This window comes from Thunnus maccoyii, chromosome 9, assembly GCF_910596095.1.
Source record: "Thunnus maccoyii chromosome 9, fThuMac1.1, whole genome shotgun sequence".
NCBI lineage: Eukaryota > Metazoa > Chordata > Actinopteri > Scombriformes > Scombridae > Thunnus > Thunnus maccoyii.
The window spans coordinates 26,795,730-26,821,992 of NC_056541.1; the positions used below are offsets into that span (position 1 = coordinate 26,795,730).

The 26,263-nt window shown below is 40.8% G+C and overlaps 3 protein-coding genes across 6 annotated transcripts; 1 reads left to right on the forward strand and 2 right to left on the reverse strand.

Moving 5' to 3' along the window:
* Positions 1–659: 659 nt before the first annotated feature.
* Positions 660–8,361, forward strand: ccdc92 (coiled-coil domain containing 92). Of its 2 annotated transcripts, XM_042422565.1 has the most exons (5): positions 683–733; positions 901–1,085; positions 3,997–4,161; positions 4,787–4,828; positions 6,448–8,361. In XM_042422565.1, the coding sequence occupies exons 3-5, from the start codon at positions 4,026–4,028 to the stop codon at positions 7,251–7,253; spliced, it is 984 nt and encodes a 327-aa protein (XP_042278499.1). In that variant the 5' UTR covers positions 683–733; positions 901–1,085; positions 3,997–4,025; the 3' UTR covers positions 7,254–8,361. The 2 variants fall into 2 exon arrangements, with proteins under 2 accessions (XP_042278500.1, XP_042278499.1); XM_042422566.1 differs by lacking the exon at positions 901–1,085 and having other exon boundaries at positions 660–733.
* A 1,862-nt stretch (positions 8,362–10,223) lies between these two features.
* Positions 10,224–13,921, reverse strand: chmp7 (charged multivesicular body protein 7). Its single transcript, XM_042421490.1, has 10 exons — positions 13,318–13,921; positions 13,056–13,227; positions 12,507–12,692; positions 12,281–12,414; positions 11,874–11,922; positions 11,654–11,773; positions 11,435–11,533; positions 11,290–11,347; positions 10,972–11,199; positions 10,224–10,890 (listed from the first exon to the last, which is right to left on the reverse strand). Exons 1-10 carry the CDS (start codon positions 13,578–13,580, stop codon positions 10,841–10,843), a joined length of 1,359 nt encoding a protein of 452 aa, XP_042277424.1. The 5' UTR covers positions 13,581–13,921; the 3' UTR covers positions 10,224–10,840.
* Positions 13,922–14,323: 402 nt separating this feature from the next.
* lgi3 (leucine-rich repeat LGI family, member 3) lies at positions 14,324–20,770 on the reverse strand. Of its 3 annotated transcripts, XM_042421647.1 has the most exons (9): positions 20,483–20,770; positions 19,559–19,630; positions 18,992–19,063; positions 17,526–17,597; positions 17,205–17,276; positions 16,742–16,911; positions 16,481–16,645; positions 16,295–16,385; positions 14,324–16,031 (listed from the first exon to the last, which is right to left on the reverse strand). In XM_042421647.1, the coding sequence occupies exons 1-9, from the start codon at positions 20,683–20,685 to the stop codon at positions 15,302–15,304; spliced, it is 1,647 nt and encodes a 548-aa protein (XP_042277581.1). In that variant the 5' UTR covers positions 20,686–20,770; the 3' UTR covers positions 14,324–15,301. The 3 variants fall into 3 exon arrangements, with proteins under 3 accessions (XP_042277581.1, XP_042277578.1, XP_042277580.1); XM_042421644.1 differs by lacking the exons at positions 19,559–19,630; positions 20,483–20,770 and adding an exon at positions 19,198–19,265; XM_042421646.1 differs by lacking the exons at positions 19,559–19,630; positions 20,483–20,770 and adding an exon at positions 19,186–19,201.
* Positions 20,771–26,263: the final 5,493 nt, after the last annotated feature.

Consider the following 26,263-nt stretch of genomic DNA (forward strand, 5'->3'; position numbering starts at 1 on the left):
CCCCCTCCACTCATAAATATGTTTTTCTTCTTGTTCCTACAGTTGGATGTTTGAGCTTCACTGTGCAGAATGATGTATGTGCAGAGTTTGTTTTCACATTCATCTGCTGAAAGTGGAAAGTTTCTCTGTGCTCTTTGAAAATCCACTTTTAAGATACGGGCCTACGAGCATGATTTGTGACATAACAAATAGTTTGGAGCCAATTCTGGTCCAATATTCAACTTAGACAAGTTCAATGTGGAAACTTGAAGCCTCCACTGCACAAACACTGAGGATAGACTTTACAGTAGAGGACGTCTTGTGTCCCACAGTTAAACTTTTGAAATGAAATATATTCACATATTTATAGATACTGGAATTTAAATGAGGGAGAAGGAGTAGATACTATTTTAGGGATCTTAACAAGATAATTTAAATGCTTTTGTGGGGGGAAAAACATATCAGACAGAAATTATTAATCCAAGTATATATTAATCAGAGTATTTTATATACATCTTAAAACATGTCTCGAGGGGATATTTAAATACAGTATAGTAAGCGTTAAGAAGACATTTTTTCTAGATATTTCACTTATTGCAGTAAGTCTACAATATTCCGATGCTGTCACTAGATGGCGTGAATGCATCACCACTGAACAGGTGTCAGATTCTGTTGCTATGGTGACGACGCTAGTCACTGAAAACCGTAAGCACTTCCCTGACAACCGCTACTTCAACATTTCTTTTCATGAAACGTAAGTAAAATCTGAATCACAGCTCACATTGTACGTTTTGGAATTAATTAATTCGCTCGTGTTGCTATTTTTAAAAATGAAATTAATAAAAAATGACGCAGGTTGAGTCTCTGTGGGGCAGATAATTTCCCCTGGTTTCCCATGATGCATCTCTTTATTTTGTCTAGTATCTCAGGGAGATGAGAGCAGACTGACACAGCCGCCCTCCTCTCTCACCCGACCAAGGCATCACCGACATGCCCGGCAAGGCAGAACGCACTTAGGTTAGCCGGTGTGGCTATAGTCGGTTCAGCGACATATTTACAGTCTTTTTGTTTTCAAATATTCGACGGCTGTGCATTTTAGCCATAAGGTAAGCCCCCCGCAAGAAGATAATGAGCTGTTATATCCTCGCTAGCTGCCCAGCTAGCTAGCACAATTAAAGCCCTTGTATTGATAGATTGTTTCATTCAAATTCCGGTGTGTTGATCTTATCTTAAAACGTAAATACAGTTTATTTTTACGTATTTTTACGGATACTTGTTCAATTCGGCATTCATCCAAGCAGGTTGACTTCAGTGATATTCCTGATGGGTTTGCCTGTTATTGCTGTTGTTTCTTCGTCAGAAAAATCTCAAATCGTTGAATAACAAGGTGGCAGCTGTATGCGCCCAATGTTGCTAAAACCAGGACTTTTATTGAAAGTGAGCGCCGTTTGATGGATTCATCGTATGCCGAATTTATCATAAAACCTCCACAATGCCCACAAACCTTTTTCATCTTGTAGGGTCGGTACGTTTCCTTTTGTGTATAGTTGTGTAGTATTTGGGTGTCGGCTTGTAAAGGGAGTTTGGTGTGACGTTTTACCAGAGTAGCTCGCGTCAGGGCTAGCTTGTTTGCAGTTCCTGAAACTGGACAGCAGAAATACAATAACATTAGCTGTAAGGGCAGCCTTTGTGATGACCAGAGAAATACAGTGATGGCAGCCCACAGTACATTAACTCATAAAATAACAAGGAAAGTGGTCTGTTTTGAAGACTTAAAGTTAGGCTGTATGAAGCACCGCTCGGCAGGCCCCAGTTTTACGAGCATTAGCGTTTGGATTGATCATGATAAAGAAGGTCATATCCAGTAAGATATCGCTGGTTGAAGCTTAACAATATCATTTTGTGTGAAAGTAATTATCCTCTGGCAGCTCCTGCCAGGACCAGCAGAGGTTTAATGTGCGATGTGTGGGTTTGGGGTGCTGTCCGCAATGCAGGTGCTGAAATTGAAAGTGCCGTGGAAAGTATTAAGCATCCCTGCCGGCTAATACGTAGCTTACTACTCCATTGTAACTACAGGTTAGTATTTGTAATGTTTATACTGGTTATTTGTTTTAGTTTGATTTGATTTAATTAGTTAGATTTGCCTATTATTATGATTATTATTGACAAGACAGGCGTTTAAATGTTGGCGAGGAGCAGATTGATTAGTGCAGAAACGAATGTCCCAAACGCACTTGGCCGCACATTAGTAGTTATAATATTAGTGAAGACTTGCAAAGAGAAGATGTAGTCCACATTGTCAACTCAATAGGTGAATCATGGACATCTGTGTGTAAAGAAACCGCTTTATTACAGGAAGAACTATGACTGCCAAGCTCTTGTTGTGGCTGAGGATGGTAGCTACTAGCTAATGTTTCATGCTGCTGCAGTTCATTGATTATTTATGTATGGGGAAATGTTGGTTTGTGTATTAGGAGAAGAAAAATATGGACAGCATTTGCATGTTTTGAAAAGTAGGGAGACAAGTCATGCTGATTTGAAATGAATCTCTCTTGCATTAACCCCCTACGTTGCCTCTTAAACAGGGAGAGAAACTTTATTGTCTCTCTTTAATTCACTAGAGGCCTCTAAATTCTCCTTTGTTCCGCTGTCACCTCCACCCTGTGGCATGAAGCATGTTGTCAACTTGGCTGAGGTCATAACTTTGCAAATGGAAAGCCATCTAAGCTATTCTAGGAAAGGGCTGGGATGAGAGATGTGCTTGCAGTGCAGGGTTTACCGGAAGGACTCCACATTACTCATCAATAATAGATTATCTCTTCAGCCTTTATGACACACTGCCAGCAATATTTGTGATTATCAGTCTGTGTTTTGGTTATCACATGTTTTCTTTTTCCTCTGTTAGCAATGTACAAAAAAAAAATCCAACAGACAGTGTGTCCAGTGAGGTGTTATGGGATTTATTATTTATGTTAGTGAGCTGATGATGTAAGAGTGAGAAGCTCTGGGATGTTTTATTGAAGCACGCTTATGTATGCAGGGAGAGGCTTTCTCTGCACTCAGGAGGGGTGTTGCAGGGATCAATGTGCTTCAACTCTCAGCCCGGTACAGTTGTCTGGCAGAGGGTGGAGATGTTGGGACTGAGTGATTGTTTCTCTCTCTCTCTCTCTGGCTTGGCTCTGGGGACAAGGACGTCCAGTGAAGGGAGGGAGGAGGGAGGTGGGGCAAGGCAGGCAAGGGAGAAGCCTGCTCAAGACTGGCAGCCTTCATGCCACACCCAGTGTCACTGTTACATTTATCGATGTGTTTGGCTAATCTACATACATAATTTCATTTTTTAGACTTTCTTTAATTTGCCATTTTAATGCCAGTGTAAGAATTGACCTGTATTTTCTTATCTGACGTCTTTGTACGTTCTAATAAAATTACTAATACGTAGATTGGATTAATCTATATTACATTAGTGTTATCTTTCAGATGTCTGTTTTTGAAAGCTTACATTGCTCACTATTGTTCTAAATCAATAAATTCACACCAGTGATTGGTTGCTAATTACAGTAAGCAAAAACTAAGCCACCTATTTATGATCTCTTTGCGTTTTTCTGCTATGGTCTTACTGTATAATTGACCCAGCTTGATTAATCATGATAGCTTACATACCTTCCTGCATATTAATAAGTGTACATATTAACTGTATCTTCATTATGTTTGCTGCTCTTTTTATCAACAGACAGTGTTACAATTTCTATATATAGTGGGTTTGTTGAACGGCCTCCATGGATTTCATGGGAGTCATCTAATAGTGCTTAGTTCGATATGTCATCTAAGGCAGATTGTCTTGGCCAGTTCGCAGACAGAACAAAGTTGGACCACATCCCAAAACCAAGATGTTTATGGGCGACAGAGCGAGAAGTAATGGCTTGTTTGCCAAATGGGTTGACTCTTGTTTATAGTCTTCCCCTCCTCTTTTTCCTCTGTCTCCTTCTTTTCTGTCATCTGTCTGTCTGGGGGTTGCAGGGCTGGTGTGTGTCTGAACATAATCAGCCATGGCATCAGCAAACGTTGCGTTGGAAAATCAGCTGCACAGTGCGCAGAAAAACCTGCTCTTCCTCCAGCAGGACCATGCCAACACGTTGAAGGGGCTACATGCAGAGATCCGCAGACTACAACAGCAATGCACAGGTGAGCACATGTAGCTACTGTACCTCTCTTCTGTTCATGCTGCTTTGGAAAATTAAAGAAACGCTTACAGGATGTCTCATGAGAACGTATGAATCTTATAACAGCAGAGCAAACAACAAATATTGTCAGTAACGTTATTTGAATGTAGAGTTCATAACAACGACAAATGTACAAACTGAATGGATATTTGGGACCAAAAGATGCTGTAATGCTGCTCGCTATTAAACCTTTTAGAGAGAATATGATGACTTACAGGAAATGCACTCAAGCATTAATGAGTACACCCTGATGCAATACAGTGAAACCTGTATTGATCGTACCGCCAGTAATAAATATAATCCTCCACAAAGGGAGGCATATAAAGATGGTTACCCTGTTCAAAGAAAAACAAGACACCGTATGCCAGAGCCCCGATTTCCCGGATCCTAACCTGTCACTAAAGCTGCCTCTCAACTCTCACTAATCTTGTTAAATGTATAGTCCACCATATGGAAAGCACTGAGATGTTTTCACCAAACAAGCATTGCTGCTAGTTAGGCTGTGTGAGGAGCGTGCTGTTTCATAGCTGACCTGTAGTAATCTCATTTGATGCAGACATGTGAGTAACCCTCTGCTTTTTTCACAGACTTGACATACGAGCTCACTGTTAGAAGCTCTGACCCCTCAGGTAAGCTTCCATCATACTGTACACATCCATTTTACCATGGGCACGCAATATGTAGAGTTAATACTGATGATGCAGAAATTGAATTACTGTCAATGTTCTGGTTTTCTGGTTTGTCAGTGTGGTCCCTCTGTCTGTGGTTTCATCTACAACGACTGTTGTATGACATAAATTAAAGTAGTATATAGACAAAGTCTTTATTGTCCTGCAGGAAATTTGTTTTCACAATAAATTCCACCCAACACATTTATATGTATCTGCACACAGCGCCACAGATGATTCTGGATCAATACACTGTGTCAGCGAGGCAGTTTGTTCAGTGCTGCTGCAGAAGGGACAAAACTTTTAAAAGAGAGTTACTTTTAAAAACTATTTGTTTCCACTTGGTTTGTTGATGATATTCAGATTTGTAACAACACAAAATGCAACTTTATTTTTACACAAGCAGACTAAAATAGTGAAAGTGCACAGCAGTCCACTAAACTCTGTAACAGTTAAGACTGTAAATCTGTGTTTTCTGCTGAAATAAAGAGGTTTATCATTGGACAGGACGGCCTCCGCCTGTTTCCCGGTAACAAAGTCCCACCCAGGAAGCATTGCATTGTGGGACACCCTGCTGTTCATTAGGGCTCCCACTGCTCATTGCCTACTGCCCCTCCCCCCAGCGTTACCATGGCCATGACATGGAGTCACGACACTGGTCTGTTTAGACTCAGCTCCACTGTTCTATACTGGCTTGAAATACTGTACAGTACAGGCAGGGAGGCCCCTGACTGGCTGCATACAACTCTAGTTTAATTTATTTAGAGGCTTTAATGACCCCCTGCTCTTCTGTATAACTGATCAGGAAGCATGTTGCATCTCACCAGAGTCACAGCATGTTGCAGGCTCTCTAACATGGCTGGCCTAGATCTGTGCAGTATTGTTAGAGACGCCAGTGAGAGGCACTATCATGTTAGTGTGGGACATCTCAGAGATTGGAGTGCAGGAAATGAGATTATCTGTCACAGCACTAATGCACAGCCTGCAACCTGCTTAGCACAGCAGGGCTCAGCTGCTCTTACTGGGGTGAAAATGCACCAGACCACTTCAAAAATATTAAGGGAAAGTCATCTCTCTAGTTATCCCTGTATTTTATGGTAGGTGGTGTTTGGGAAATGTAAGTGTAAACGGGACATTGAAAACTTGCACCTTTCTAACATATACATATATAATAATATACATAATTGTATTTTATTCCAGGAATTTGCACATACACAGTGATGGCTGTATAGGCTGCAACTGAGTGGGGTGGGGCAGGGTGGGGGCAGCATTAAGCAGGCAGAGATGAAGGTCAGAGCAGAGCAGTGCCCTTGCTGTCCATCAGAGATGTAATGTGAGACTGGAGCTCTCTGCCCACTGCAGATGAGTCTTCATAGGATCAAACTGTCTCTCGCTGCTGACACACTGTCCATAGTCAGTGTCTGAATTTAATGTACTAATAATTGGTCTGGTATGCGTTTATGTGGGTGTGTATTTCTGAATGTGTGCACCTTTTGTAAAGAGAAACATGTTGAACACCTCTTTACTACATGCATTTTCTAATACACACATGTCTTTACTACTTTTTATTGTGTGTACAGACAGCAGTGAGGTCCGATGCAGGGAGCTGCAGAGGAGGTGTGAGGAGCTGGAGGCCGAGCTGAAGAAGAAGGAGGAGGAGAACACAGAGCTGCTTAGAGACCTGGAGCAGAAGAACGCCATGATCTCTGTCCTGGAAAACACCATCAAAGAGAGGGAGAAGAAGTACCTGGAGGAGCTTAAGATGAAGAGCCATAAGCTGGCTGTTTTGTCCGGGGAGCTTGAGCAGAGAGCGAGTACCATTGCTTACCTTACCTCACAGCTTCACGCCACCAAGAAGAAGCTGTTAGCCGGCAGCTCCTCTGAGGCCAGCCCCAACGTCAGCCCAGTCACCTCGTACAAGCCCACGCCTCCACCTAAGGACAGGCAGCCTGAAACCCCACGGCGCCGCATGAAGAAGAGCCTCTCCCAGCCTCTTCACCCTGAGCTGACAGAGGTGTACCGGCTCGGCTCAGACGGTAGGCGGCTGGTCCTGAGGGAGACAGTGGATGCCATGCCCGACCCAACACCCTTCCTGCAAGCTGGGAAAGAGTCTCCTGAACCGCAGGTGGTGCGAGAGCGGCCTGCTGTTATCCCTCCTATTTCCTCTGAGCGCTCCCCTGTCCCTCCCCTGGGTGCTACGGCCAGCCCTCGCCACAGCCCTGCTCGGGACCGTCAGCACAGGGCTCATGTAGGCGTGGCACACCGCATCCCACATGGCACCCCTCCCCTGGCCCCACCGCAGGCAGAGCTGGAGACACTGGCAGTGGACCAGGTCAACGAGGAGAAGGTCGTGAGGAAGCGTTCTGGAGCCGACAGGACAGTTTAACACTGCAAACACGCACATGAATGCACACACATATCTACTGTATACACAAAACATACACTACACCGCAAGAGCAGGAAGAAGCCTGACCCACTGTGTAGCCTGCTTTTTACGCAACACTGCAATGTGAAAAGAAAAAGAATTTACAAAATGATCATTTTGTTTATGGTGTTCCATAAAAACTTGTTTTTCTTAATGTACAGTTGAAAAGGACTACTATACAGCATGCCAAATGTTTCTTATTTTCAACCTAACGAGATCTTGTATTATACACATCTTGATTTTTTGCTTCGACTTTCACGTCATTCTGTTATATGTGGTGCATACAACAAATTCTCAGCCAAATATCTGCATCAGTGCCTGCTCGGTTCAACCATACACAAGCTGTGTAGTGTAGTCATGGCTAATAGTTAACTCTACATATCTCTGTCTTTTCAACAATAGTCTGGGCATATCAACAAACTACAGTATATAACAAGATATCTGCAGCTGCATAGGCTAGAAATTAAATTATTAAACAAATACTCCTCGAATGTCTTTCATCTTCTTGCGATATGAGTATAATAATGTTACTATAGGTATGAGCTGCATAATGTGCAATTGAAATTTGCTGGTTCTCACGTTGAAAGAACTGTAATTTTACTTTTCTTTTGCTGACTGGCAAAAACCGCAGAGGTGTATATGTTTAAATGCAGTGTGAAATGATGAACAGGCGTTTGTTTGTGTGTGCGCGTGTGCAAGAGAGAGAGAATGTGTGTTTGTGTTTCGGAGAGAGATGACGAAGGCCAACTGAGAGAGTTAAGTTTTGGCTTGAACAATATTCACTGTTGTTATTTGTGATACAAGGGCATTTTTGAAAACAGTGCTGTAATAGGATTTTGTGATATAATTAACAGTACTTTATAAAGCCTGTACATTTGTATTGAATCCTTTTTTTAATTTATTGTTTAATAGAGAACACAACAGCACCTCAGATATTGAAAGTAGTTAGCACAGCACCAACATGACAGTAATTATTATCACTTAATAACCTGCTTTTCACATTAACATCACTTGTCCTTGAAGTATATAAATCAATACAATAAAGCAATGCTTTTTTTTGGTTTGGCTACTTGGTTTCTCTATATATGGGTGACAAATTAAAGGAAAAGACAACATGAAATGTCTTATTAAGGTGTTGCTACCGTGATCCTCAAGATCAGCTTTAATGCTACTTGACATAGATTTTACAAGTTTATACATTTACAGAAGGGATGAACACCATTCTTTCAAAGATATTCCCCTCATTTGGTGTTTTGATGATGGTGAAAAGCTCTGCCTGACATCGTGCAAAGTGTTCAACTGCTACAGGATGGCCTTGACCTGTAGTACAGGTGATCAGTGACATCATAACAAGTGGTGTAATCTTTTACTTATCCTGGGGTGTAAAAAAAACAGAAATTATATGAGAACCAAACCCTGCTGATCTGCAGCACTGGATCAGCTGGTGGTGCTGTGCCTTGCTCAAGTGCACTTCTGCTCTGAAGTTCAACAGCTGTGCAGTATCACATTCATATATTTACTGTATTTCACAATACAAAACAATATATTATGCACAATAACAACTTGTGAACAACTGTACTGTGTTGAAAAGGGATGTGAATCATATTCAGTGTGTTTGTAGTTCATGCATTCAGCCACTAGGTGTCCTCCTCAGATCACATGTCTGGTGAGACTGTTGAAATCAGTACAAAAACTGTGAAGAGCAGAGTAACAGTGCATTTTCTTATTCAACACAAACTCAAACAAAATGTAAGATCTGTCGCTCATGAAAGCCTCTTGTCCTTCATGTCAACATATTAGAACGATTGAGAAACAGGTTTGAACATCAAACTGAAGGAAAAGATCATTTACATTGATACTAACATTTTGCACGCCTTAAAATAAGGATCATGATATTATCCAGCAGCCACCTTCTCACCTGGCATAAAGGAGGCTTCATCTATGATTTTTACCTGCATCATTCCAAAGTGGGGTTTTCAATTTACTATGTATTTACATACATACTATTTTGTGGAGAAGCAACACATATACCATTTCCAGAATGCTTCCAACTATATCTCAGATATTTAAAAGAGAACTGTCAGTTTGGATGATCTTTTTTGATCAAAGTTTTTTCAATAACATATTAGATTTATTTTACAGCCTTCTGATCTTCTGCTGTGTTATACAACATTCATGTGAAATATGCATGGTTTAACTTGACCAACTCACACTTTGGTATTTGGGTCACATACACACATTGACACATTTTAGTAGCAGATGTGTTTATTTTCCCTGTTGGCTTTAAAACTTGACAGTGACCCCTGGTGGCCAATGTTCTGTACTACTACTCCATCTAACTGCTGATTCTCCAGGTCATTAAAAATACACTACTTTTATTCAATATATTCTACAGTAAATTTAAACAGTTCACTTCTGTTTAACTGTTGGCCATGACTAGTTATTAAAGTTATGTAACAGTATGTTTAAGCCACTGAAAACGATCTGAACCCACATATTACAAACATTCCTCTCTAGAGGAAGATGTCTGCATCATGCCAGGATGCACCAAGACAGAGGATGTATGTTGATCTCTTCTGTATGTTGTAGTCAACACCTAATTTGCCAGTGTCTTCATTAGCATAATTGCCTAACTATGTAAACCTCCTTACCAGACTGAAAATTTGAACATCTCATCCTTTTATTATTTTTAAGAACTTTGAATCACCCAGATTTTGCCCCACAGGTCCCTGTGCTACCCTGAAGTAAATAAATGATAAAATGAGATTCGTTTCAAGCAAACATGCAAACCAAACATTAACTGATGAATAGAACAATGTACATTCAGTTCATTCATGCACAAAGAGTGCAGTTTGTCCTCAGCTCAGCCTCTGAATAGCGAATGCCGACACAGACATTAATCATTATGTACAATAAAAATACCACTGCAGATGTGATTAAAATAAATTTTATTTTGAGAAACATATTTGGTTAAACTCACTTAAGGTAAGCTTTTCAGTCCTCGTTTGGCAAACTAAATTTACTTTAGTTTAATATTTACAGTTCAGAAGGCCACTTAATACACTCCACAGGACTCTCAATGAGGGACATTTACACACGTCAATAAACACACAATAACAGACAAATACAGTTGTTCTCTTACACTTTGTCAAAAAAATATCACAAAATTAAAAGCATTCCTAGTGGTGGCACACCACAGAGAATATTTCAGACATCTTAAAATATTCACTTTAATATTCTCTCTGATTCTGATGACAAAGTAGATCTGAAAGCTTTCAAGTTGAATAGAGTGTTAATTTAAAATCCTTTTTGGCATGCGTCCACAGCAAAGGCATTCTTTATTTCTATTAACTGAAGGAAAGTGATGAAAGTGACTTGCTTTCATCCTGATACACAGTATAACAACACCTGCAATTACTAGTTTGCAATTGCCACTTTAGTGCTTTATTTTTATTTCTATGAACTCTAGCTGAGAGAAAATGTTGAGATACAGTTTATGTTGATGTGTTGATGCAGAGCTTCACACTTGCCATGTTTTGACTGTGTCATCACTGTGCAGGCTCTAATCTCTTGGTTGGCGATTTCTTCTGCTGTAAGCCTAAAACAAAAATATAACCATATGTTACAACAATTATTTTACATTTGTTAAATTAAAAAACAGGGAAAGAAGAAAGCAAACCTGAATCCATTAGAGTTAACTGATTCAATTCTTCCTCCAGCTGTTCAGTGGTAATATTCAGCTGCTTCTGAGGTACAGCAGGCAGAGAATTAAGCAGGTTGTCACCTGTGACGCTCGGCTCCCAGACAGGTCCAAGACGATTTGTTGGAATTTCAGGTAAACCTATATCCGGCTTGGACTCATCCAACAATGATTTCAGTTCTTCCTCCAACTCATCTATGTCTTCATCTACAAATAAATTCGACAAACTTAGATCTTCTTGATGCTTAAACATACTGCATAGTAATTAAAGACACTGTACTCAACAGAATGGCATACCTGCGCCGGTCACACCGCCAGATATAGTTTGGTTCACCTCATCTTGAGTGTCACATAACTGTTCAAATGAGAGAAAAGATACATTAGGGATAACAAGTGTCAGATTCAATAAAAACTCAATAAATGGCTTTAAATATATTCTTACCTCCTGGATTTGATCCACAAGGCTCTCAGCACGTTCCACCGTCACATCCTTAAGAGAAAGTCTAAGTGCAGCCACTCCAGCCTGATACGCTTGCATAACCTACAGATGAGTTTAAAACACACACTTACAGTACTGACAGACAAACTTGGTCACAGTTGCTCAGTAAAGCTGCGAGTGGATGTAGTGAAGTGGAGTGATGAAGTTCATTCTATCTCTTACCATCTTATCAGTCTGTGATTGGGCTATTCTGTCCAGGATTCCTCTGATAGACTCCAGCTTGGCAAACAAGTTGTCTGCTCTCTTTTCTACCCTCTTTCGGCCTTTCAAACACCTCAGTGCCTGTTGGATAGACAGTGAATGTGAGCACTGAACCACGTTCTGTAGGATATGTATTGGCACATAATAAAACGTATTATTATAGTTAGACATCAGCAGTCACCTGTGATTTCTTGCCTTCCCGAAGCAGAACCCTTGCTTCCTCTTTGCACCTACGCAGAGAGAATACAAGGCACACAAAGCTTTAATAATAATCACAAAGTCTGACTTCATGAACCATTTCAATTTAATGCAGTCCATCTGACAGGACTAAAAATACAGCATTGTTGCTGCATAATTGTAGCCAAAACACTTGTTATTTAGGAGCTGAAACAATTTAATTCTGATTAAATAACAAACCCAAAAAGTCACTTTCTAAAATAATAATGAATTCCCTGATGATTGATTTAAAATTTTATGATCACAGCACCACAGGCTTTGCTCAAAAAGTTCCTGATAGATCAAATACACAATCAACCAATTAATTAGTACTAAACATTCTGCTTTAAGTTCATATTTGAGTTGATGTACTTGTCAGCTTCAAGGCCCAGTTTCTCTACCCGCTCTCCCAGCAGTTTCTCACTGCGCTGTAACTGGTAGATGCCTATATCCACATCACTGACAGGACAGACGCGATCCTGCCCTGGCTGACAAAACTTAACAATCTGTAAAGAAGACAGATAAAGAAGGACAAATGAAAAAAATGCCTTTCATGAGTGTGAATAAACAGCTTGTGGAATAGTAGGTTATAGTTTACCTTCTCGCCTTCGTGCAACGAAACCATCACTTGTTTGTCCCTCTGCAGCTGCAGGAGAGCCATGCAAAGGGTGCTCTCATCAGCACAGACATCAGAGGAGAGTGTGCAAAGCTCTTGAAATGAAAGTATGGAGCGGCTTGCAAATTCACTGCTCCGGTAGACCCTGAGTAATTCTGCTGCTTTCTCCTGGAAAGTATAAAACAAGCTTTGTGTTTAGCAGCTGCCATCAAGTAGAAATAGGGAAAAAGAAACCAGTCAGCATTGTTGCAAACACTAGTTTGCATGCACTATTTCAGTTTTTGTTTCAATGCACACAAAATGTTATTTAGTTCATTAATTTATATCAGAGTTGTGCAGGAGATCTGCTACAATAAAAAAAACCTGAGGGGACATTAACACAAGTGTAATCCAGATGAATATATTGTACTGCATCTTACTGTATTCAGTGAAAGTATAGCTAAAAAATGCAATAATGGTGGCTCAAGTACATTAATAACTGTGTAGTGTGGTGCACATTAATGTTAACCTCATGACACAAGTTTGACAAACCTTCACTAATTCGATGACAACAAAGGACTCCTCCAAAGGCACACGGCTGCTTCCCAGAAGAGTGGAGAAGGTCCATTTCAGAGGCTTCACCAGCAGCAGGCCAACTCCCCAGGACAGCCAGCCACAGTCCACATTAGCAGCAAACTCTGACTCCCTCTGAATCTTCCCACATCTGGAAGAAATTCAAATAAAACCACTGATGCAGGATTTGACTCAGACGGACAGCAGTGAGCAGTGACACAGCTGACACAGCAGCAGTTACCTGGCCATGGACTGGATGACAGTCGGCAAGCCCAGTGGTGATTTCTCTTTCCTCCTGAAGCTCTTGTTCAGGTCCTGCAGGTTGACACACACGGTGCCGCGGTCCCTGCAGCTCTGTGTCACCACAGCCGTCCAGAAGTCCATTTTACTGTCCCAGTCCGTCGTGTTCACATCCCGATTCTCCTTGAAGTCGGAGAACATAAAATTCATCCGCTCGTCGTCGTCCCACTCCGGTGGCAGGGTCGTTTCAGTGGACTTCGACATTTGTAATATCTAGGTCGAAACTTCAGCTACAATAAATCTGTTAATCGACTTGTTATGTCAAGCTGTCAGGCAGCTAACGACAACGTTAGCTAGTTTAGACGTTGATAGTTAGCAAGCAATGTTCAATACGAGCTGTCACATCAGCCAGAGACAAAAATATCACCACCTAACGTCAGAGAGAAATAACTAGTAAGCTCAAATATTGTATGTTGAGGGAAAACCAGGGCAGTAACTCACATGTCACTGCCAGCCGTCAAATAAAACTATTACTTCGCCATGAAGCATTGAAATGTGTCTGACACGCAAACTAGCGTTTCGGATATCAACAACATATCGTTGCGCGTGTTTTATAATTCAGAACAGTGCGCAAAAGCGGAGCTAACGGTCTCAACGTGCAAATACGAAAATTCCACCCACGCAGACACACTGAAAAACAAAACAAGCGCACCAAGAATTTCACTCACAAACATCACGCTTGCACCGTTTCTGCGCATCAGTCTTCTCTCCAGAAGTCATTTCGTTATTTTTCATTTAATTTTTCGCTACTTCACCTTTTTCTGATTACGGCACAGAGACAGACACCATTTCATTATTTTTTATCATACACCATCATCCAGATTTACAAAAACAGACTAATGTGGTTTGTTTCCTACTTCTTTTAGGCTGATTTGTACTGTAATAAAAGATAAATTAGTAGAGGCTTTGAAGACATAGAAAGACACAGGCTCTCTCAGGGGCCGTAAAGCAGGATTTAATAATACCCCCTGCCCACTTCCCAGCCCATGTGCAAAAATACACAGCAACAATTGAATACAGGTTGTGACTGTACATTTAAAAACACAGAATAGGGTTATGATTAATAGCTTTAATATACACTCTATAATTTGTGTTATGTCCCCTAAATGGTTTATTTGTTATAGTCCCCACTCCCCAAATTTGCTTTAGTACTCCCATGGTGCCCTCTCTCTCCCAAAATGCCACTGCTGAACTGGGAGGACACAATAACAAAATCAGGAAATCTATGAAAACTTAAATTATGGCGAGGAAATGAACAGAACAACATTTAAATTAGTTTGCATTTTCATTTCATTTGAGGGCCCATAAGTGGCTGCTTAAGTTTGCTTATGCCTCAGGCCAGCTCTGACCCCATGTCATTAATGCAGTAAAACATTATATGCAAAACAGGCATATAAGGGTATCTCTCATATAAACATAATCAAGGATTTAAGGAATTGCAATGATAAATATTGCTTGTTTTACATAGTTATATCATTTGTACAGTGTCATGCAAAATGCTACACAGATAAATTACACCTTGTAACTTAACCGCCATAGTTTTACACTCACTTGCAATATCCAGTCTCATCCAGTGAATAATTCAGTAGATGCACATGCACTTCATTTTCACATTAGTAAAGTACAATATACAACATAATACCAAAAAAGAAAGACATTGGCCAAGGGATATGGTTAGCTGAACAGAGGCAGTGACATGACATTTATGTTGGCCTGTTACTGATACTGTGAATTATAACATGATTTCATTCAGATGTTAAGGGATAGTGCATAAAATAGATTAAACAATCATTTAATTAGTTACCTTGCTTAAAACATCAGCAGACCTTTAGTTACATGGCTTAAACATTTTGCAGTCTTTCATTTATTTGGCACGTGTTGATAAATGCTCAGAAACACCTCCTTTCTCTTTGACTCTCACATGTCTACTTGGCACTCAGATCCACCACCAGGTGCTGGTAGGCCAGGGTGTTGCCTTTGAAGCTGGCAGCCAACAGGATGTCCTTGTTGTCAACAGATACCAAGCTGAACGCCCGCGGGGCTCTCATGTTGAGCTCCTGGAAGGGCTGAAAGCGCTGAGTGAGATCATCCCACAAGTAAACCCTGGAGAAGGAGAAATCACTTCCAAGGAGGAGGTACTGGCGGAGGCCCACCGTGAAGGGATACACTGCCATTGAGCCCCGAGAGGGAAGAGTCTGGATCTCCACGAAACGCTGCCCTTCCCAGCGGAGGATCTTGGAGTCGCCAATGAAGCGTGTGAGGCAAAGGTAAAGAACTTTCCTCACCCAAAAGTGCTTAACCATCTGTACGTCGGCTAACTCAGTGATTTGGGAGTAGAAAGCAAACTGCTTCTGGCTTCGGTTCCACTGGTAAACCACTGGTGGCTGAGAGGCGCTGGAGAGGATGAGGTGAGGCTTTCCCCCAACGTCAAGGAACTCCACATGGGTGTCCCGATGCCAGGGATGGAGAGATTGATGGGAGTAAAAACCATTGCTGTTCCATCGATAAATGCTGGTTGAGCCGGCCTTGGAACTGTCTGCTACTACAAAGTACCATTCTCCATCCAGCTGGAAGGTCTCCACAAAGTTGGGCTTCCTTACCCGAGTGGTGTCAATGTCTTGGATCTTTACAAAGCGCTGTGGGTCCTCTTCCCACCTGTTATTTAACATAAAAAAAGTGTCATAGTATTCCAGAGCTTTTTACAATTCAAGCAATCATCTTGGGAAATGTGCTTATTCGCTTTCTTGCTCCAGCTCCATCTACATATTTACCGCACAGACAAGAGAGTGGTATCAATTTTCTCAGCTAACTCTCAGAAATAAAGTTAAAGTTAAGTCTTAAAGTGTATTTCCTAAAATGTCAAGATAATCCTTTAAGGTCATGTTTTTTAATACAATGGATCAAATTTCAAGCCTTACTTGTATATATGAGATCCACCGAAAAGTTGAGCCACAACCATGTAAAGTGTGTTGTTTATCACCACTGGTTTGCAGTACACAGCAGAACGAGCTGCAGGGGGGACACATGGAAGTTAAAAAGCCATTAGATTTTATTTAGAAAAAATAGCATGGTGCAATTTTATACATTCATAGTCAGCAACTTACAGGTAATGTTATGAAACCTCCTGAAGACCATCTCCACATGATCCCATACGTACAGAGTGCAGAAACCTGAATCAGGCTGAGCAAAGGCCACAAACTGATCTCCATTAAACTCATAAGACTCCACTGACACAGAGTGGAAGGGGAAGGTTTCATAAACAGCGAAATCTATAGGAGGAAAATACAGAATGACAATATTTATAAACCATGAAATGACATATTTTTGGCAAAATGTTCAAAAAAAGACAAGGATTAAGGTGAAACCTGCGCTGATGCAGTTGAAATCTCGTGGTGCGAGATCATGGATTCTGCGTCCCTGGAATTCAAAGGGGCTGGCGCAGTAGATGGCAGGAACAGAAGTGTTTGTCTTTTCCATCCAGTCCACTAGCCACTTGATTTTACAGTCACAGTGGAAAGAGTTCCCTCGGAGGTCTCTGAATAACATTAAGGGAAAAGAGAAACTCTCAGATTCTCTAATATAGGTCTTCCAAGCCTCCTCTCAGTAAAGAGTCTAAACAGGAAGGAAAAACAGACAAAAAAGTGCACTAGCATGGTCTGAATCAGAAACAAACCACACACTTGAGCCAGACAGTTTTGCAGATGAGTGTGGTTCTCCACTAAACCCTCAGGGAACCACGGAAAACCAGTGTTTTATAGTGACAGATTGCAAGGTCAAACCTCTCGGGATGTCCAGACACTGTTTTGATTTCAGAGTAGGGACACTTACAAATCTGTGAGGATGTCTAGATGTTTGAAGAGATCTCTAGGCATCTGCTGCAGGTTGTTGTTTGAGAGAGATCTGAAAAAGCCCATAAGAAGGAATTGTTATTACTATTTTTTTATGAATAATCTGTGTGTCTCTGCTCAGGTTGACAGCAGACATAATCTCCAATGTGGTGAAAATATCATGTTTATAAAGAAAGCATTAGCTTCTCAGTTGGTATATGGTGCAAAGTGATATCACGCCAGGATTGAATTCTTTAGTATGGTATGTGCTTTAGCATGTGTTCATGTTTTCTTCATCTTATTAGATCAACAAAATACTCACAGATGAGTCAGGGATTTGAGTCCTCTGAAGGTATACTTTGAGAGAGTCTGGATGTCATTATTTTCAATGAACCTGAGAAAGAACAAATCACTCATATGTCACACAGTGATGACAAACTGTGACATTCAGCCAGTGTGATAGAATGTCATCCATGTTTGGAAAGGAGCTTGTGTTGTCAGTGCGGGCTACAAAAGGAGTCTGACAGTAAGCAGCAATTATATCCAGTAACAGCAGGATGGGTTTACAAAAGGTAACAGTCTGTCTATCTTTAGGAATACGTTTGGGTTGGCCATAAACGAGGCTGTGAAAATACAGATCAATGTTCCTTATTTGTGTTTTGTTTGTTTGTTTGTGATTTGTTTTGCCCAACTGATTGATACATTAAGTGTACTAACTGCACAGAAAAAAAATCAATGACTTTTATGCTAAAAGCTCTTTTAATGCCTGTGGTCAATGTGATAAAAATAAGACTGTGAGTGTAGCGTTTATTACAAAGGTCTACGTGTCAGCATCATTTGAGTCCATCCTGTCTTTGTTTTGTCTATTGATTGTCGAGGACATACAGCATGTGCAGACTCTGTAGAGGTGGCTGGATATGAAAATATGGCTTTATTAGCATTCACAGCGGGTAGCGGCGGTAGTGGTGGTGATGCAGAGAGGCCTGATGGCTGGGCTGCAGCCAGAGCCAGAAAGCTGCACACTCCAAGCCCATCAGCTAACTACTTTCTAAAGCCCATCAATTCACAAAATGGCATATTCAGCTTTATTTCACTACAGAGGCAGTGTGCTCTCTGTCATAAGAGGATTTATTTTCAGTTTTACTTTTGGCATTCTTTGCCATACTGCAGAGTCCACACCTGAAATCTTATACTGCAGCATTAGGTCAAGTTGATTTTATTCATCAACCAAGAGAAATAAACCAACCAAGATTTACTGGAGACAAACAGTGCAACACTGAAAATAGCTCATAATCCTGCTTTAAAGTGAGGCTGTGTCACTTTAACAGTTACAATACATAATTACAACAGTATAATGATAATTGTTAAACATATAATTTAACAATAGCACAAGAAGAGAAGAGTCAAAGTCAGAAACCAGACTAATTAATGTCAGCTATATAGCTTAAGTTAGCTAACATTAGCTAACATTAGCTAACATGACCACTGGTCATACCAGACCAAGTAAAGCTATAGCAGCAAAGCCCCTGAGTGTATTGAACTTCTATTTCTTGCAGATTTTTTAAATTTCCACTTGTAAGAAGAAAATTCTTATTTCAAAAGTAATAATCTTACTTTAAAACTGTGCCTTGAGCAAAAGGTCTCTTTTTTGTCAGTACATATAAAATCATATAAGAACATTTTATTCATATTTCATTAGCAAGTTATTGTCTAAAAGACTTAATTCAGTCAAAATCATTTTGCAGTCGTAATATATTTGCACTTAGAGACATAAAGTTAGACACTTACAGGTACTGTAGGTTGGAAAGACCAGCAAAGGCATCGTCAGCAATTGTGGTGAATGTGTTGGAGTTCAAGAGCCTAAAGAAAGAAGGAAACAAAGATTCAATGCGAGGCAAAATTTCAAAACAACAACATAAATATATCAGGCAATTTATACTCATAAACACATGCAGACCTTCACACAAAAGTCACACACACACATTTGCACATACACACTCATGATTGCATCTGAGCAGATAAATAGCCCTTTGTGTGGCAGAGCAGAACTGAAGGGACTCAGTCATTGGCAATGACACTGATACAGAGCCACTTTACTCTTATTACTGCTATGTCACCACTGTTTTCAATCGCCATTCATTTCTAGTAGCTGAAGTCCTCTCATTGTCACTGCAAAACAAAAGATGTCTGCGTGTTCAACAACATCGACTGTGTGAAAACGTTACCTGTGAAATAAAGTGTTACCATGAGCTTAACTGGTCGTTAGAGAGATACTGAAGGTTTGTGATGTTTTAACTTATATAACTTTTAACTTTTAACTTAATAATTTGTTGTATTGAAGGTTGGAGCACTCACAGGAACTGCAGCAGGTGAAGGTGTGAGAAAGCTCCCTCTGGGATTGTTGTAAAGGCTGCATTCACCATCGTCCTGTCCAGACAAACAAGCTCATCAGCCAGGCTTCTAGATGGCAGGATGCAGATGTTACAGAGCTCACAAATGTGACGTCATGTGGTTGATGGTGGAAAATTTCTCACAACATTGACCATTTGATCATTTTTATTCCCTCTGAGGCCCTTCTTTTCTCAGGACACATCTGTCCTTGCGGTTTGTAAATCATGGAGGGTTAAATCTCCTCAAAACTAGGCCACATAACTTCCCTTCTTCACTTCTTCTCTATTGAAAAATGAGGACACCTCCAGCAGCCTGTGCTCTTGAATTCCCTGGACTGTTTCAACTCAATACTCAATCAACGGGGTGATGGGGGTCAATATCAGATGAAAGGGAGCATGTTGTAACCTTCTCAGCAAAACATAACCTTCCTCCATCAAGTGTTAAGCTTTCCATTTCATTATACTGAGTGAATCTCTCTTCAAGATTGAATCTCTCAGAGGAGAAGCAGGTCTCCTGCAGTCAGATAGGGAATCTATTGTTAGTATTCCTCCCTGGAGCTCTACAGGATTTTACTGCTGTGTTCCCTTAACTAAGTTCAGCATATGGCAGAGGGACATTATTAATATTATTACGCAATGCTGTCTGGTGTACATCTCTATGTCAATGCAAAGACACATAGCATCGAGAATACAACAGAAGAAAAAAAATGCCTTTATTTAATGTTAGGAGTTTAAAAAACAAGTAGGGATTTCATGCATCATTACATAATGAGGGGTGACATCAGTGATGTAGCCATCTGTACCAGCCTGCATACTGCTGCGACTTCATACAGGTTATGAAAAGATGCTTTTGGTGAGTGAAAGACACATAAATATATTTTCCACTCACAGAGAGATGATTCCAGGGGGGAAGCTCTTTGGTATAGCCTTGGTATCCACACAGAAGGCGCTGTCTTTGGTGCAGGAGCAAGTCGCAGGACAGCGGGGTATCTTGGGGGCTCTCCTGGCATTTGATTCCTTTGGCAGACAGAGAAACAGGCACACAACCGACAAGCAGATCAGCCTCAGCCATCTCGGTCCGAGCTCCAGCATCCTTCGGCAGGCGGACAGGGGAATCTGTGTGACTGAGCTTCTTGAAGTTTCAGTCAGTGGCAAGTGGCTTGTTGAGAGCCGATGGTCACACTGCCTACAACCCCAGCAGATTTGATAATGCTGAGCACAGAGTTGAGAGAGAGGGGATGGGTGAGAGAGAGGGAGGGAGGGAGGGAGGGAGTAAGGGGAGTCCTGTGTATCCCCGGTGGGCGTGGGTGCTCTGCAGCTTCCCTGGATGTGTGCTATCTCTCTGCCTCTCTCAGGAGCTGCTGTGTGAGTGCATACTGCAGGAATGACGAGCAAGGCTGTTTTCTCTGCACTAGGACCTGTAGGCAGCGTCGCTGACACTGAATTATTTAGTATCACACATGCAGGAAACCTTTAAAACAACAGCAGTAAGGGGGGGTTGGTGGTGGGAGGTTGTTGAATAGACTGCCAGGAGTCTGTTCTGTGGACTTCTTATCAGGTGTGAAACTATGTCAAGCTGCTGCAGTCATGAGAGCAAGCAAGGAGGTATTAAGCATGCAGGAGGAAATCTCTGTGCATGCATTCAGGTGGCAGTGGCTGTGTGTGTGTGGGAGGGTGTTTATATTCTCAACTGCAACCAGTGCTGAGATTTTCAAGAGGCATGCACGTACACACACCCAAAGAAGAAGAAAAAGATACAGCACCCATATATGATATGAATCTCTTATGTAGCACAATAAAGAATAGTGTTATACCAGAAAAAAGTGCAAGATCTGGTAGTTTAATAACATCTGTATTTCAATATGACTTCTAGGGCTACAACTAACAATTCACTTCATTATTATCAACTAATCAACCAATTATTTTCTCGATTAACTGACTAATTGTTTGTTTTATAAAATATGATCAGATGGTGATCAGGTGACATTTTCAAATATCTTTCTTTGCCCAGCCAACAGCCAAAAGCCAGAGGACATTTCAAGATATCAAGATTCTCAAATATGAAAGTGAATTTTTGCCTCTTTTGTTTAAAAAAATTACTCAAATAATTAAGTGGTCATCAAAACCATTCCAGATTAATTTTCTGCCTTCTGACTAATTAATTAATTGACGAATCATTTCAGCTCTAATTACAATGATGAAACAGAAGATGGAAAACACATTTACTCTCATTTTAGATAAAGGAAATGTCTGCTTTTTTGCTTTGATGCCATCAGAACCACTATCTGTGAACTATAGCTTATTCAGTTTTAGATTAAGTGAAACCTTTTTGAAATTTGTTTCAGCAGTAGCTCACTGCAGTCACCAAAGAAAAAAGGATTAGAGGCTGTATTTCATAATTATGACCTCCATATCTCCTAAGTATGACTGACTATCTCATAATTACATGAAAACTGTCTCATGTTTATGAAATAAGGTCTCTAATTTTTTTTATTTGGTAAATGCAATGTGCTTCTGTATAAATGGCACACAGCTTATCTTTAGCCTAAAGAATTAGATCTAACAACTTAACCAATCTTTCTGTGTTTTATGACTTTTGGCAGATACAGTTCAAAGTTCTGCTGACCCTCTTGGTGCATTCAAGAAACACCTGAAAACTCAGCTCTTCCATGAACACCTCAACGCTTGAGCCTCTTAACCCTTTTAGAGCTTTGTTGATTGTTGCACTGCTTTCTTGTTGCGTATGGTATTTCTTGTTGCACTTGTCTACTTCCTGTTGTTTTTTACTTTATATATATATATATATATATTTTAAATAAGGCTTGATTGTCTTGCCTTGCCTGTAAGTTGCTTTGGATAAAATTGTCTGCCAAAAGACAAAATGACAAAATGCAAAGTTGAAAAATACTTATTTAGGTCAAAAAAGGCAAAAAAGGCAGCTTAGTTGGAAACCTTTTCTGACCATCCTAATGTGTTCTGTGTGCATAAAAAACTACCTTATATTAAATAATACATGCATCCTTTTTCAAAAAACAAAATGTGTACATGCATTTAAAGGGAAACATGATTAAAAGTACATTTGTTGAAAAATGTTTGTTTGTAAAAATCATTAATCTCCAAAATGTCAACTTTCATGAACCAATGATAATCCGTATTAAGATAATCCAATAAAGGTTTGTAAAGGGTTTTAATACCCATACATGTAGGAATATTTGTTTTCAACACAGCTGCATGCAATCTTTTAGTTTTTCTGAAAAGACTTGTTCAACTGCTTGATGATTCTCAGTACTGACTCCTGACACAAGAGGGAGATGTGGTCCATAAAATAAAGTCTGTCTGGACAGGCGGCTGTGCAGAGAGTGGCTGAAAGGCCACTGGCAGGGCTGCAGCCTCAGTGCCAGGCATTGCCAGCCTTACCTCACAACGACTCTGTTGTCACAAGCAAAGAGGCCCTGCAGCATACTGTCTGCCATCAACACACTGTCCAGGCCTCTGCACATTGTTCCCTGTCCAGACAGGCAGCAGAAATACAGCATGTGGTACTCAACATCTGATCCAAAGCAGCAATTTTATGTATCATTGTTAAATCAAATTATAAATTTACTGGCAACAAATTTACTTTCTTTCTTTTTCTTTCTTTCTTTCTTTCTTTCTTTCTTTCTTTCTTTCTTTCTTTCTTTCTCTCTTTCTTTCTTTCTTTCTTTCTTTCTTTCTTCTCATGTCCTCTTGTGTATGCCTACTGTAAGCTATGAAATGAAATAAAGAGCATAAACTTGATGAATAAAAAAACAAGAGCCCAGAATGTTAGATGTTTTCTTTGCTTTGGGGCAGTTTGATATTAATCAGAGAGCAAATTCTAAAATATCAGATGTTTTTGAACAAAAGCATCCCTCCCACAAACCTGTGATGCCACACTGTAACGAACATTTACAAAGAGAGTGAATACAAATGTGAATCAGTTACTAAATTATGGGTGGTGCCTGTTTGTGCCTTATCCAGTTAAGGAGAGCCATTTCCTGTACGGCAGCAATTTTTATGGTTTATTTTCTTTTGTGCTTTGGTGCAGTCTGTCTGTGTGTGTCTTGAGTTGTTTTGTTCAAACTGTACATGTGGATTTATGTAAGTTAGGCTCAGTGAGGAGCAGTTAATGCCTGAGCTTACTCCTCGCAGAGCTCCACCCAGATCCAAACCTCGGGTGGGAACCAGCATAATTGCATGGCATAGAGAACGGAGCATGAAACAGCAGCTGGAAACTCGAACATGCCCGCTGTGAAGCAGAGGAATCTGAAATGCTGCAGAGATATTAATCCACAAAACTCCATACACAAACACGCAAATTACAGGTTTCATTCTAAAACACTATTTTGAACTATGTGCTGTGTGAAATAAATTTGTTATCACATCACAACTATTTTATATTTTGCATTTCTGACAACTTGTATTTCTGACAACAATGTATCATTTTATTTAGGAATTAAATGCCTTGAATTATGACAGAAAATACTGTATATAGATTTCGAGATTTTGTCAGTACGTGATGGTCAATGATCTTTGAGGATTCAGTGTGTTTCAACAAGCGATGCAGCCTCAGCACATCCCTCAGTCTTGTATAGCATTAACAGCTGTGCCTCATGGCCTTGTTTCATATCAACTTCTCAAGTAATAAAGGAAAGTTCAGCCAAGTTACCACTCACCCTGAGAGCTCAACATTGGAAGGAGCACTTGGCCACGCTGTGTTTGGCAAAAATTAGTCATCAAACATCACAAAGTGTTCCTGTCTCCTGTGCCAAACTCTCACCCTCTCATTATATCCACTGCTGCCTGGCACGTACAGAACATATTCTAAAACCACAGCTTTTCACCTCTTCATCGGTCAGCCCTGCCTCACTGGGAATCAAGCCTGTTTGGATAACTTAAACTCAACGTCACAGCCACATTTAACACCGACTGCTCTCTCTTTAGTTTTCAAACCCACATCCTATTGTGGGCCAAGGAGCCTGAAAAGACCTCTATGTCTGTCTGTTTCCATTTCTTTTTGGGTTTCACGGTTTGGCCTCCTGGCTGCACGGGAAGCACAAAAAACAAAATAGGAAGAAAGACCAAATTTGTTTCACTTCAGTTCTTCTTAGGGAAAATCCCAGCCGCTCCAGGCAAACGTGCTTCATACAGGAGTCACAAAGGTGTTGAGACTTCAGTCAGACATGTACCTACACGTCATGGTGTTTCTATACTGTAGATACTGTTGGACACATGAATGTAATCTGAATGGAGGCAGTTCTTTGCAGAAAGTGATTAACAGAGGTGGAAAAGGGCACATATAAAAGTGATTCTGAGGTATTAAATCATTAACTTAATCTTCATGTGCCTTCATGAGGCCAGCTGATAGATACCAGTAATTTAGTTGGCCAAGACTGAGGACAAGTTGACGTCAGATGTCCTCACTGATGAGTCCGGAGCAAATAATGCATTAACACATGACCAAGAAATTTAATAAGGTAAGTGTTTGTTACAGCAAGCATCGTAAAGCACAAATCTGTCATGTTGGATGAATCTGTCTTTAATAAGCAATTGCAGCGTCGCAAACATGCCAATTAAATCCTCAATTATTTCATATAAGGCAATAAAGGCTGAGGTTAACTCTGTTAACAGCGATGAAACCTGTGGAAGTGAAACTGCAAGACAAAAGGGAAGATACAACGTTGAGCTGTAGGCGATTTTAGGAAAAACATCCATCCCAAATTGCTCTTGTTCTTTGCTTCGCTCTCTAAGTGCGGCTCACTCACTGGAAGGTATGTCAGCCAATCTCATCCCAGGCTCAATTCAATTAAAGAGAGTACAAAGACATGGCTCAGGGGCGAGTGATATGATTAGAGTCCTGTGCACAACGACGCTGCCGCTTTGATTCATACCCTCTCTTATCTGGTCACTCACAGCACAAGGGCCTTCCAGCTCAGAAGGAGTTGAGACAACTGAGCTGAGGAGGACTCCTAAAGGTGGGCTGCAGTATCCTCAAGGGGCTATAAAAAGCCTCCTGCACTCATCTGTCACAATCAACGACTCATATCTTCATTATCTTTGCAGCGGAAATAAACTGCAGTCACAAAACTAGCAAGAAAACGCAAAATCTGTTTCTGTTAATCAGCATTCTGCATTTTGATTCTCAGGGGATCATAAAAATCCTCCAAACTGAAGGTATGCTGCTCTCTTAGTTCTCCATCAGGACAATGCAAAGGAGCAACTGTACCTCACAGCTCTCCCCTCCCCACACCCTCGAGCCAGGCTGCCATAAAAGACAGGTGATACGCCTCTTGGGACAGGGATGTGTCGAAGGAATGCGTGTGCAGGTATCCTGCTGCCTGTGGGGACTGTGGAGAAAGGCCCAACGCACTAGTTGATCTTGCTTGATAAAGGCCCTGACAGGCCCAGATTATATGTCTCAGCCTGGAGGAGGTGTCTGTGTCTCATTCCTGCGCTGAAGAAAGTCGATCTGGTGGGAAAGAGGCGGGGCCATGCCTGTAGGCATCAGTTTTTGTACGGGCGCCAACACACACCTTGTCGCGCAGACACCACTACTGCTGCCCCTTCTCCACCCCCCTGCTAGCTCCACACCAAACGAACACCCTCACCCATCTCATTTACCTGACCACACCCGTGCCTCCAGACGCCATAA

What these genes read in the sequence shown, in the direction of transcription:
- ccdc92 (XM_042422566.1), top strand. Translation starts at nt 4,026, where the DNA reads ATGGCATCAGCAAACGTTGCGTTGGAAAATCAGCTGCACAGTGCGCAG. An exon ending in ACTACAACAGCAATGCACAG is followed by an intron (nt 4,162 to 4,786) that starts GTGAGCACATGT and finishes CTTTTTTCACAG; the next exon opens with ACTTGACATACGAGCTCACT. An exon ending in TAGAAGCTCTGACCCCTCAG is followed by an intron (nt 4,829 to 6,447) that starts GTAAGCTTCCAT and finishes TTGTGTGTACAG; the next exon opens with ACAGCAGTGAGGTCCGATGC.
- chmp7 (XM_042421490.1), bottom strand. Translation starts at nt 13,580, where the DNA reads ATGTCGAAGTCCACTGAAACGACCCTGCCACCGGAGTGGGACGACGAC. An exon ending in TTGTCATCGAATTAGTGAAG is followed by an intron (nt 12,693 to 13,055) that starts GTTTGTCAAACT and finishes TATACTTTCCAG; the next exon opens with GAGAAAGCAGCAGAATTACT. An exon ending in GTTAACTCTAATGGATTCAG is followed by an intron (nt 10,891 to 10,971) that starts GTTTGCTTTCTT and finishes TTTTTGTTTTAG; the next exon opens with GCTTACAGCAGAAGAAATCG.
- lgi3 (XM_042421647.1), bottom strand. Translation starts at nt 20,685, where the DNA reads ATGCTGGAGCTCGGACCGAGATGGCTGAGGCTGATCTGCTTGTCGGTT. An exon ending in CCCCCTGGAATCATCTCTCT is followed by an intron (nt 19,631 to 20,482) that starts GTGAGTGGAAAA and finishes TTGTCTGGACAG; the next exon opens with GACGATGGTGAATGCAGCCT. An exon ending in CTTCACCTGCTGCAGTTCCT is followed by an intron (nt 19,064 to 19,558) that starts GTGAGTGCTCCA and finishes TTCTTTCTTTAG; the next exon opens with GCTCTTGAACTCCAACACAT.